The sequence below is a fragment of the Lethenteron reissneri genome, chromosome 5, assembly GCF_015708825.2.
Source record: "Lethenteron reissneri isolate LAM-NWPU_2019-01 chromosome 5, ASM1570882v1, whole genome shotgun sequence".
In the NCBI taxonomy this organism is placed as follows: domain Eukaryota; kingdom Metazoa; phylum Chordata; class Hyperoartia; order Petromyzontiformes; family Petromyzontidae; genus Lethenteron; species Lethenteron reissneri.
Window position 1 is genome coordinate 8,654,146 of NC_083783.1, and position 12,034 is coordinate 8,666,179.

The 12,034-nt window shown below is 54.4% G+C and overlaps 1 protein-coding gene across 1 annotated transcript in view; it reads right to left on the reverse strand.

Moving 5' to 3' along the window:
• Positions 1-12,034, reverse strand: part of LTN1 (listerin E3 ubiquitin protein ligase 1) — a 177,213-nt gene that overhangs the window by 6,327 nt on the left and 158,852 nt on the right. Inside the window, 12 exon segments of the mRNA XM_061567905.1 lie at positions 223-390; positions 940-1,134; positions 2,376-2,602; positions 4,005-4,203; positions 5,050-5,236; positions 5,872-5,946; positions 8,223-8,469; positions 8,973-9,240; positions 9,809-9,950; positions 10,153-10,291; positions 11,015-11,157; positions 11,909-12,019. Of these exon segments, the coding sequence (XP_061423889.1) occupies positions 223-390; positions 940-1,134; positions 2,376-2,602; positions 4,005-4,203; positions 5,050-5,236; positions 5,872-5,946; positions 8,223-8,469; positions 8,973-9,240; positions 9,809-9,950; positions 10,153-10,291; positions 11,015-11,157; positions 11,909-12,019 (2,101 nt within the window).

The following is a 12,034-nucleotide window of genomic DNA, read 5'->3' on the forward strand; positions in this document are numbered from 1 at the left end:
ATGGTTAGATACCGCACCAGGGACTCATTTAAAACTGAGTTGACCTAGGGGAGCCCCCCAGGACCGGTTCAAATAATCATCACTGGTGTTGGCCGTGAGCGGGATGTGAACTCTGCTCACCGGCTTCATAGCGCAGCGCCCGAACCGCTACACAGCTACTGCTCCCCATACCCCCCCTACCCCCACCCCCCCCAACCCCCACCACTCCAGCCCCGCTCGCACCAGGCACGCCGCGTGGAATTTCTTGCGGCACGTGCGGCAGGCCTTGCGCGGCAGGGAGTAGTTGGAGCCGTGGATGACGGAGTAGCAGATGGTGCACTCCTCCACGCCCTCGAAGCGCTTGTCCACGTTGGCCTTCCACAGCGCCAGCCCGTCCATGATGCTTCCGTTCTGAGGAGGGGGAGGGGGGGTGGAGGATGGTGACGTGGATGGGGCCAAGCTTACGTGTGTAAGCTACAGCGGCTCAGGTGCACGGAGGCCAGGTGGCTCAGAGGTCAGTGGTGAGCTGGCACCGCTGAGGACCCAGTCGCCTGTGAATTAACCAAATTCTCCAGAATGATCTCAAGCCCGGTCAACATTGACTGCACGCAACCATTGCATGCAAATTTGGTTCCGCATTTACATTTCAGCAGTGAGGAATAAAACAAATATTGGTGTCACACTCATACATAGAATCATGACTCTCAGTGGCATAGCAAGTGGGAAAGTGCTGTCCCATACTGTGGACCAAATTTCACTGGAAGCAACCTCAGAAGTAGTTTTGTGATATCCGCTTGCGTGGGCTCTACTCTCACACAAAGGGTTGCACTGCCCAGAGAGAGAGAGAGAGAGAGAGCGACCCAACTGTATACTTGGTGGTGGCGGTTAACACGCTGCTATCGCAACGACGGCCAAGGTGCAACAGCGGTGAGTTGGCAGAGCTGCGGAGTCGCCCCATACCTGGTGAGTGAGGAAAGTGCTCAGCTGTAGCATCCAGTTCCACCACTGTTGGCTGGCGACGCCGACGCGTTTCCCGCACTCCACGGCCACCGGCCCCAGCGGGTGGTTCGGTGGCAGCGTCACCACCAGCTCCATGTACACCTCCTCCACGTTGTACGTGGCCACCACCTCACGGGCCGCGGGCCGCGCGCGAACCTGCGGAAGCAGCGGCGGCGGCCGTGATTATTACTTCCGTTCAATTTAATTCGATCGCGGTTGCCGAGCGCAGGCCTAAAAAGATGGCAAAAATTCCAAGCGGGACAGAAGGAAACTAACCAAGGTAGAAGTGAAAAAAAGGTCGCCTATTTGGATCACGATGCAGACAGCGGTGAGAAGGAAACCGGCACTATTTGGACACGTGTAGGATGGACAGCAACAGGAAGATTTTAAAGTGTGTTGTTTTGAGAATGATGGAAGGAAGCGGAAATAGAGGAAGACCGAAGAGATGATGTCTTGACGACATCACAACAGATTGGTGCCGGAAAGATGTGGCACGACTTGAGCATATTGGCACAAGGCAGGGAAAGTGGAAACAAACGAGGAAACGTGAGTGGTCACCTACGGGGCTATCTGTCCATGGATCGTGACAATGATGAGAAACGAATAACAAACAGCACTCTTAAGGTCGTAATAATATATCTATAAAGAATCGATGTGTTTCTTGAATTGAGCCAAGGTTATGGGAGCTTTGGAAAAAGAGTCGATGGGTGGGAATTCTGAAGCGGAGCAGTGCGAGGAAAGGAGACGGAGTTAGTGTTTCGACCTGCCGTGTGGCGAGTGGGCAACAACGTGGGTGCAGGAATTCACGAGCGAAGTTCAAGCAGAACAGTAAATATTGCGGTGGCAAGAGAAGAGTGATACGGAGGCAGGCGACCCCTCCAGTGAGTGAATTAGTGACTGCAGTGAATCGGTGAGTGCTCGACCATCAATCAATCTGACTACTCGACGTTGCATTCTATCAAGTGGCGTGGGGTGGCGGACCCAGCTGTTACCTAACATGGCAGTAACTGCACTGCTCTGCGAGAAATTCGTACGGAAACACTTCAATTCAATGTACGTTGAACACTCAAAGCAGTTCTAAAGAAATGAGTTTTCAATCGAGATTTAAAGTGCATAAATCCAGTGGCTTCCTAATATTAAAGCGCGCGATGTAGTGACCGTCATTGTTCGACGACGAGCCAAAAGCCGCGACGAGGTTGACCGGAGTTTGCGTCATGATTTATGCTCCTTGACGAGATCCGCCAGGTATTGTGGTTCACTTGTGGCAATGTATTCGTTAGGCAACTTAGCTGTTAGCCAAAAGCTGCGGCGAGGACGTGACTCCGATCGCACAATTGAAATACAAACGGGGGGATGGAAAACAAAGCGTAAAGAAAGAAGCAGCGTGCCGCACGCACCGTCATGTCGTGGATGCGCTGGCCGGTGGCCTGCACGGCGGCTATCTCCTGCGCCGACAGCACGGGGCTGGCGTGGCGGCTCGTGAAGCGCTCCACCACGCCCGACACGCGCTTGTCCTGGTTGTTCCACCAGAGGCGCACCATGGCCGGCAGGCAGCGCAGCGCTTCGGCGTACACGCAGCAAGCCAGGTGCGGCACCTCCACGGGCAGCGCCGCGGCGCCATCGTCTGCGGGAGGGGGACGCGGGGGACGGGACGCGCGGGTGTGCGGCAGGGCCAGGAGAGGCCGCACGGCCGTCGCGCAAGTCGCACGTCAACTACGATAACTAAACTATAAACTAATTTCTTTTATTTGACCAGGTAAGGCCCGCTGAGCTACAGAGCTCTTTTTCAGAAGCGACCTGCCCGCAAATGATAGCTCAACGAAGCGGCTTATCGTCACGTGGAGATTTATAGCAGCCAAATACTCCGAAACGCATGACGTTGGTTCTAAATGTGGAGGGGAAAAACCAGAGGACTCGGAGGAATATCTACACAACCACAGGGAGAACACAATATACAGCAGGCGCCAGGATCGGAATCGAACCCACGCACTCCTGTATACCAGGCGAGGTAGTTAACATCTCGCCGCCTGGCCGATGCCTAAAACCGAGTGCTTTTACCTGAATGTAACCTTTAATCACAATTTAAATGTAACGTAAACCTGACCCTACCACGGATTTTCAAAGTAAATCCAAACCAAGTTGCTGTTGTAAGCCTGAAGTATGACAATCACACACACACATCTAATCTAATTTATATTTATAGACCGTCTTCACTCAAGGCGCTTGACGTAGTTTACAAAACGATGACAGCATGAAATGATGTTATTGGCGGAGGGCGTAACTCGGATTGAGGAATGGGTGACCGCGACAGAGAGGAGAACTTAGGGATCGCGGAAGGGTAGGGGAGGGATGGGAAGGAGTGGAGCGGAGTGGGGAGGAAAGAGGAAGAGAATGGGCAAGAGAGAAGAGGTGGAGCTTTGAGAGAAGAATGGAATGCTTAATGTGCAGGGGCAGTGTTGAGTCTATGGTGCAGCGTTGAGTCTATGGGCAGCGTTGAGTCTATGGGCAGCGTTGAGTCTATGGGCAGCGTTGAGTCTATGGGCAGCGTTGAGTCTATGGGCAGTGTTGAGTCTATGGGCAGCGTTGAGTCTATGGTGCAGTGTTGAGTCTATGGTGCAGTGTTGAGTCTATGGGCAGCGTTGAGTCTATGGGCAGCGTTGAGTCTATGGGCAGCGTTGAGTCTATGGACAGTGTTAAGTCTATGGGCAGTGTTGAGTCTATGGGCAGTGTTGAGTCTATGGGCAGTGTTGAGTCTATGGGCAGCGTTGAGTCTATGGTGCAGCGTTGAGTCGATGGGCAGTGTTGAGTCTATGGTGCAGTGGTGGGTCTATGGTGCAGTGTTGAGTCTATGGGCAGTGTTGAGTCTATGGTGCAGTGTTGAGTCTATGGGCAGTGTTCAGTCTATGGTGCAGCGTTGAGTCGATGGGCAGTGTTGAGTCTATGGTGCAGTGGTGGGTCTATGGTGCAGTGTTGAGTCTATGGTGCAGTGTTGAGTCTATGGGCAGGGTGCACGCAGTCTTGCCCACCTGTGAGTGCCAGTGGCGGAGGCTCCGTGAACATGCTCCGCGTGGCTTTGTCCGTGGCTCCTCCACAGCTTCCGGCGCCGGAGAGAGATGGGGCGGCCGAGGGGAGAGCCGGACTCTCCGGCATGAGCCTGAACAGTCCCTCGAGCAGGCGGCTCAGCGAGCCCTGCTCACGGATGAAGCCCGAGTACTGCACGCGCAGCTGTGCGGGGGATGCGCAGACGCGGGGCGAACAGACGGACAGACGGGACGAGACGTGTGGACTTTAAAACCAAGTAAGTATTCGGCGCCTAGGACCAATTCTATTAGAGTGAGGGCAATGAGCAAGGTTGAGCCTAGACAGTGCGTGCATGGGTGACCACCATGCACAGATTGTAATCGGGCCGTGGGGCTAAGCGGTGGACTGCAGAGGGTTGTGGAGGGAAATCCATTGTTGTACTGTAGTTCTATGCTCCAAAATGCATCCTCTCCACCTTCACCAACCTGCACTGACCAGGGTGGTGAAGTATGGTCAAAAAACCCCATGATCGGAAGGTGTCAAGAGGCCTTCACCCAGTAGTGGACCGACAAAAATGGCCGTATAAGCACATGATGACGATGAGGACAGTGCTGGTAATGTCGACGACGATGATGGTCACGAAAATTACGATGCTCTTGGTCGAGGAAGACACAACCCTAAATCACATCATAGCTCACCTATGTGCTGTCCATCACAAACGTAAACACTAACGAAACATCATTTATCTTTAAAGTCACAGTCAAGCAAATCATTACAGCACTCTCGTGACGTCACTCCGACGTCGCTCCCACACAAGGAGCTCACTCGAGCACACGACATTAGCACACTCGACCGGAACTCTAATTCGATTTTTTGTTTTACTCATTAACAAAGTAACAGGTTTATTCTATACCCATCACCCAGTGACTGAATGAATGAAAAGGCGAGTCCGAGTCCATGGCCTCGCTCTGCTGCTGCGAGGGGTGGGGGAGGAGGGGCGGGGGAGGGGGGGCGGGGGAGCGGGGGTAGTTGGGTGGGGGGGGGTCGCACCTCTGACGAGGCGGCCTGGAAGAAGCTGAGCAGCAGCTTCCAGGCGAGCAGGTAGCCCAGCGTGGTGTGGTACGCGGGCGTCAGCGGCTCCACGCGCACCGGCTCGCCCACCGGCACCGGCGCCAGCAGCTCCAGCAGCTCCTCCTCCAGCGATGCCAGCACGGACATCAGGGCGGCCGGGGGAGACCTAGCGCCGGGCGAGACGTCAGTTTGGGCCCCCCCGCTCGTCGAACTTTATTTCGTTGTGGGTCAAAGGTGAGGTGGCAGTCACGTACTGCTGGGACCGGAGGAACGCCACAGCAATGTTTGTGTCAGTGTTAAGAGTACGGAAGTGGTGGGTGACTTTATTTTGATGGCAACATTTGATTGGTAGAATACTTATGATAATTAGTAATTTACGTTGATTCTTTGTGTATTCTTGCACACCACTACCGATGCAATCATTACATTTTTTTCACCTATACGGTACGTGTTTAATTCAACTGGCTACATCTCTATTGTACGATAGAGCACCTGTAGAACGAGTCACCTGCACAACAGACGTGCCGGATACGAGTTGTCTTGTATACAAGGTAAGTGTTGTCACCCGAATAAAAATCCTTTCAGGGTTTTTTTTTTTATATCATTTGCTAAAATTCACAAGACACAATTCTGGCCACTCGATCGTGCCAGCCACAGGAAAGCCCTCATCACTCACAACTCACGCTACGAGTGAAGTGGCTTCACTGATAAGTCTCGACACACGGCGACAATGTTGGGGAAGAAAGAAACCACTACGGAGGGCGTGCGAGGTCGGACAGGACGATCGTGCGGGCCACTCACAGGCACGACTCCGTCTCCCCCTCGTCTTCCGGCTTTGCTTTCCCGGTGTCAAACGCCGGCAGCTCGGGCATGAGCCTGAGGAACACAAGGCGGCAGACGGCAACACAACTCGGTACCACACACGCCACACACTGGGGCAGTATTAGCAGTCGGCACGCTTGCTACTGCTGGTCCCACATACTATTCAGGGCTTTCATTCATTCCGCTAGATGAAGCTGATTACGTATACATTGCTTCTCATCGTTGTTTGCTGTAATGCACAGCACCTGTGGAGTACCTACTCTTTCCGGAGGGCCAAGTAGGACGTTAAAACTCCGGTTGCGGGCCAAGCATTACCCACACACACACACACACCTCTGTCACTTCTGCCACTGCGAGACACCCTTGCAGTAGCAGAAGTCAGTGAGCACACCAAATTAAAAGCAGAGCACGCAAAAACATTCTGCCCCGAGTATCCGCTTAGTGCAGCTAAGACGCTTGCAGTGAGGGATACATATTGTTCGTAGGCCATTTTTCAGTGGTAGGCCTCTCATGGTTGTGAGCCATGCGAGTGGCGAGACAAATACGAGCCACGGGCAGCAGGTCATTCACCCCCTGACGTGCATAAACAACATTGTGCCGTCATCATTTGCAAAAGCAGGCCACCGTGTACTGGTATAATGACCCAAATCCGTAGCGTGATAATTGTCTGCGGCGAGTTGCAACAGGCTGGAGCCGAGGTACGGCGGTGAGAGCGCGTCGCTATGAACACGATGACCCGAGTTTCTGTGGCGAGTGATATCCGAATCGTTCCTGAGCCTCTCCTTTTCGCCAATAATGCGCACTGAGCAAGGGTGTTGACATGATGGAGAGGCCTGAATCCAGCGGTGGATACTATAACCAACCTGGCAAGCCGGGCCATTAAGCCAGCCACAGTTTTGACTTACGGATTTGACTGTATAAACAAATTCAAGCGTGCACACATGCAGATTCACGTACAAATGGATGCATGCAAACATTAGGCACGCGAGCTCACACTCAAATGCACACACCCTAACGTACGAGTGCTTAAACGCAAAGGGGCATGTTCCAATGAAGCCGTGGCAATTACTCCGGCACACAGACAACATTGCACATCTTCGTCTTTTCCTCCGATTGTACTCCAATTGTGCGATGTCAAGAGGCAAAACAATCCATTTACAACTCTCCGTGGCAGTGCATCATCCCGCGCAAGAAAACGGTCCGTGTATTATCACAGTTGTTCTTGTAACATGTCCTACAAGTGACAACTCATGCACACCAAGTGGCTCGGCAGGAGAGTGAGCGGCGCAAAGTCACGAGGTTGCTTAAATCCCGGTTACATGATAAAAAATAGTTCAGTTTTATTATTAGTTTCGTTTGTGATTTGCTTAGCTTTTATATACTTTGCACTCTCATCGTGTTTGTTGTTGTAACTTTCTGACCGGCCCTACTGGACATCTGTGAAAAAGAGCTTCACAGCTCATCGGATTCCTCCAGTATGAATAAAGATTCTGATTCTGAACTCAGCCCATCGTTCCATTGGGGGTCGAACGATTGAGTCCACAGTGAATATCCTATGGACAGACTCACTCAGTCGTAGGAAATTCCCTCCCATTGGCTCAGGGTGAGCGCTGCTTAGATGTCTAATCAAGCTGGCAACCACTTTTTAAACTGATTTTGTTATTTACCAGGTAAGGCCCACTGAGCTATATAGCTCCTTTTCAGAAGCGACCTGGCCACAAATGAAAGCGCAATGAAGTGGCTTAAGTGGACATTTATAGCAGCCAAATAATATAAATAATCTAAATGCATGTTTCTAAATGTGGCGGGAAAAAACGGAGAAAAATCCATGCGACCGTGGGGAGAGAGAGAACATGCAAACTCCAAATATACAGCAGGTGTCAGGGTCGGGATCGAACCCATAACCTCCTGCATACCAGGCGAGGGAGTTAACTCTAGATTTGAAGCTTTCGTGACTGCAAGGATTCATATTGTTAGGTTTTTTCGGTAAAGTCACGTAGGTAAAAAATAAAAATTAATAAAAGTTAAATAAAAATAAAATAAAAATCACGACGTTTCGGAGGCAACACAAGCTTCCGTCTTCAGGTGGAACCGTCACAGCACGATAGCTGTATCAAGTAAGAGAAATTCCAAGAAAACAGTCCTTGTATATATACTGGTTGAGGGTGGGAGGAGCCAAGGCAGGCACCTGGACATTATTATTGTGAGGTTCGGTGCGGCTGAAGCACGCTGCTAGAGGGAGTTAACATCTCCTAGCCACCGTGGCGCCCACTTTGAAGGGGGGGGGCACCCGGCTTGCTTGCGCAGCTCGTGGCGGCGAGCCTCCTCACTTGTCGAGCATGTGGAAGGCGGCGAGCTGGACGGGCCTCGCGGGCGCGCCCAGCAGGGGCGCCAGCGTGTTGAGGGCCGTCTGCAGCGCGTCCGGCAGGTGGCTCCGCTGCCCGGCCACTAGGCGTGGTGGCAGTCGGTGTCCGTGCAACTGCTCCACAGGGATGGGGCCCAGGGCCTGCGCCGTGGCCTGCAGCAGAGCCAGGCAAGGCCTGCCGGGGCCGGTGCCAGCCGTGCCCACCGCGCCAGCTGCACACGCACGAAGATGGACAACCCCACCCCCCGTTGTGTATCCAATGCAATCGTCCAGCCATCTGCATTCTATCGTCCGCAAGTGTTTTAGATTTGTGTTTGAGCATCACTGGTAATGGAAGCGATACATTTTCTGCTTCACTTCAGGTCATCATCATCTGGAATGGTCAATCCACAGCTAGATGAAGCCCTCCGCAAGCGGTCATCCTGAAACGTATCAATCCACCTGGCGTCTACACACACAAGCCGATTTGTTCATCGGTCCATATCTCTGCAGTGGACATCTTGTCGGACGCGTTCCACTCCTCGGCTGCCACTCCGTTATCATTCTTGGCCATCGGCCATCGTCTCCCCATGCGGCGTGTACTACCCAGGCCCACTCATAACTACGTCATTAAGCTGCAGTACATTCTCAAATGAACATATTCCTATTTCTCTCTCTCTCAATATAATTCCAGGCTTGCAAGGTGGGGAGGGGTGGGGCGGGGAATGATGCGTACCGCACAGGGACACAAACGCGGGCAGCAGCAAGCTGTAGGCTCCGTCCGCGAAGAACTCTGCCCACTCGGTGAAGAGGTGAGGAGGCACCGTAGCGGAAGCCTCCTCCGGATCCACGCTCTCCGGCGGTGGCGCTGAGGCTGCGACAGCGCCGGGCGGAGGCGCCTGCAGGAGGTCGGCCACCGATGCCAGCAGGCGGCAGCTCTCGGCCGCAAAAGCGAGCACGTGCAGCGACGCTCGTCGCGCGTCCCCCAGGCTCTCGCCTGTGCTCTGCGCAGTGGGGGGGTGGGGGGGAGAGGCAACACAGCACAGGGGTCGCGGTGACACTGCGGTTACTACCTGTCCCGATCAACACACCCACACTATTAGCCCTTTTCCGTTTCAATGACGTACACATGGTGTACATCATCAAAACGAAACCGTAAGAAAAATATAAATTAAATTACTTAACCAGAACCGAGGCTCTGACAAGGCAATGCGGGAGGGAGTGAGGCACAGTTTGGCGCCAGTTATCCTAGAGTGCGGTCGTGTCCCTACAGTTCTTTGCGGCGAGTACAACGTCTTTAAAAACGACGGCGCTACGCCTCTCTAAACAAAACAAACGCTGAGCCGCTCGCGCGTTCAGAGATTCAGAGGCCAATGGGACCCCCACCCTGCAGCTTGCCGATGTAAGGGAAAGGCTCAACCGGGGCGGCCCCGGGGACTTGAGCCGCGGGGGATCGAAGCGCGGACCTCGGGGACGAGCGGCAAAAACGCGCCACGTCTCGTCGGTGCCACCCGCGACATCGCGAAACGCGACCCCCCCCCGCCCACTGGCCATCGCGCGCTCCGCACGAACCTGCAGCCACGAGAGCATGGAGCACAGCAGGAAGTCCCAGTGGCGGTGCGAGAGCGGCGAGTGCGCAAACAGGAGCCCGCGCAGAAACCGCATCATCTCCACGTTGCACGCCACCGCCGCCCCGTCCTCGCCCGACACATCCCTGCCGCGCGGGCAGACACAAAGGCAAAGACCGTTTGCCACCCGCCCCACTGTGTGCTGTACCACAGCCTTCAGCACTTGTCCCAGGGGAACTTTGTGTTTGTCGTCATGTGCGATTGCTGTGTGTGTCTGCGTATGCATCTGCGTAACACTGATGGGTATGAGACTACGGTGTGTCTGTCTGCGTGATGGTTGGCTCTGACCGTGCGAACAGGAAGACGTCGTCGCTCTCCTCATCCCTCCAGGCAGAAAGCGTGTCCAGCGCCCTGTGCAGGCCGTCCGTGGGGAGCTCAGGCTGTGACAGGAGGCACACTGACAGCAGGGAAAGGCAGCCACGGGCCCCTGCAACACAAACGCATGGGACGCAAACAGCCCGCCCCCCAAAACCAAGTCTCAGAGGGCCGTAGGGATACGTTGCCATCAGTGATGGCCTACTAAGGCTGGCACGGCACGTGGCGGTGGGGCTGGCATCACGCAGGCTCGGCCACTTGAAGCACTCCCACTGCTGGCGTCGTTAAACGCACACCGATGACATTTTGTGCAAGGCTATGTTAACCTGGGGGAAAAGCCCAACCCGGCACAGGCACCACGCGACCTTGGCGTTGTGCATCGCCGAAAGACCCCCAAAAACCCTGGTGGCAAAGTGTCAGAATGACTGACCCCACTCGTGGTGAGTCCATTGATCTAGGAGAAGAAGAAACTGCCCACCTGTCTGTTTCCCAATTTGTCCCTAACATTTTGTTCTGCCTGTTGCCTGTATGCATCCCCTGCATCTGTTTACTTGTCTGACTGCCTGCCTATTCGTCTGTCTGCCTGCCTGTCTTTACGAATTTCTGTCTGTCAGGTCTCTACCTGTCCGTCTTGTCTCTAGCTGTCTGTCCTGTCTCTACCTGTCTTATGCCTTCCTACCTGACTGTCTGCCTGCCCATTCATGTGTCCGTCTTGCCGTCTGTCTGTCTGTCCGTCCATCCATCCGTCCGTCCATCTGTCCGTCCACCTGTACGTCTGTCTGTCCGTCTGTCCGCCTGTCCACCCGTCCGTCCGCACGCCGATCCGCGGACATGCCTTGAGCACGGGTGCGAGCGTCCGGCGGGCAGGACATGAGCAGGGCGGTGGCGACGTCCACGAGCGCGTGCGCGTCTGAGCGCGACAGGAACGGAGCGAGTGCCCACGCCGTGTGCAGCTTGGCCTCCGTGGGCTCCGAGAACCTGCGGCGGTGATGGAGCAGCAGCAGCAGCAGCAGCAGCAGCAAGCGCAGCGCGACGGCAGTCACCGTACAGGACAAATACACAAGGATCCTCCCTATAGCCCTAACAGACTGTTGGGGCAAGTGCCGTTAGCGAGTAGCAGCTATGACTGCCGGCACGGCAAACGAGGGGGTGGGTGACCAGCACCGTCCCCAGTCGCCTTTGTCTCCCCAGTGGCGATGTTTACACACCGCATCGGGTACTCATTCGAGGCCGAGTCGCACAGCGCCAACAAGGAAGACGGCACCGGCGGTCCAAACGTGACACCGTTCGAATGAGACACAGAGAGGTGACGACAGAGAGGCGACAGACGAATACAAATAGGAGAAATGGCACAAGACAGTACAAAGAGTACATAGGATGCGCACTGCAAATGAGGAAGTATAAAGGAGACAGGCAGTACGAATGCAATAGTAAGGAGAGAGAGGAGCACTGAGACACAGTACAACACAATAAAAGCGGTACAAACAAGACAGTAAAAACAGCACATGCAAGACACAGTGCTGGTGAGGTAGTACAAAGAAGACAGAAAGTACAACTGAAACGGTGATAGTATCACCGAGTTCATAGTACAAGCAAGACAGTACACACGACACACAGCACAAGGGAGACGGTACAAGCAGTACACACGACACACAGCACAGGGGAGACGGTACAGAGGAGTCGGTAAAGGGCGGTGGGTAGAGCCCGGCGCGGGTGCATCGCGTCGTACCACTCGACGGATCCGTAGAGGGCCTTCACGTCCGTGTCGAGGCCTCGCCTGGAGGCTTCAGGCAGCGCGTGGGACAGGGCGAGGGCCCACAGGCCCCCGTGCTGCACGGATCTGTGCGGCCGCACG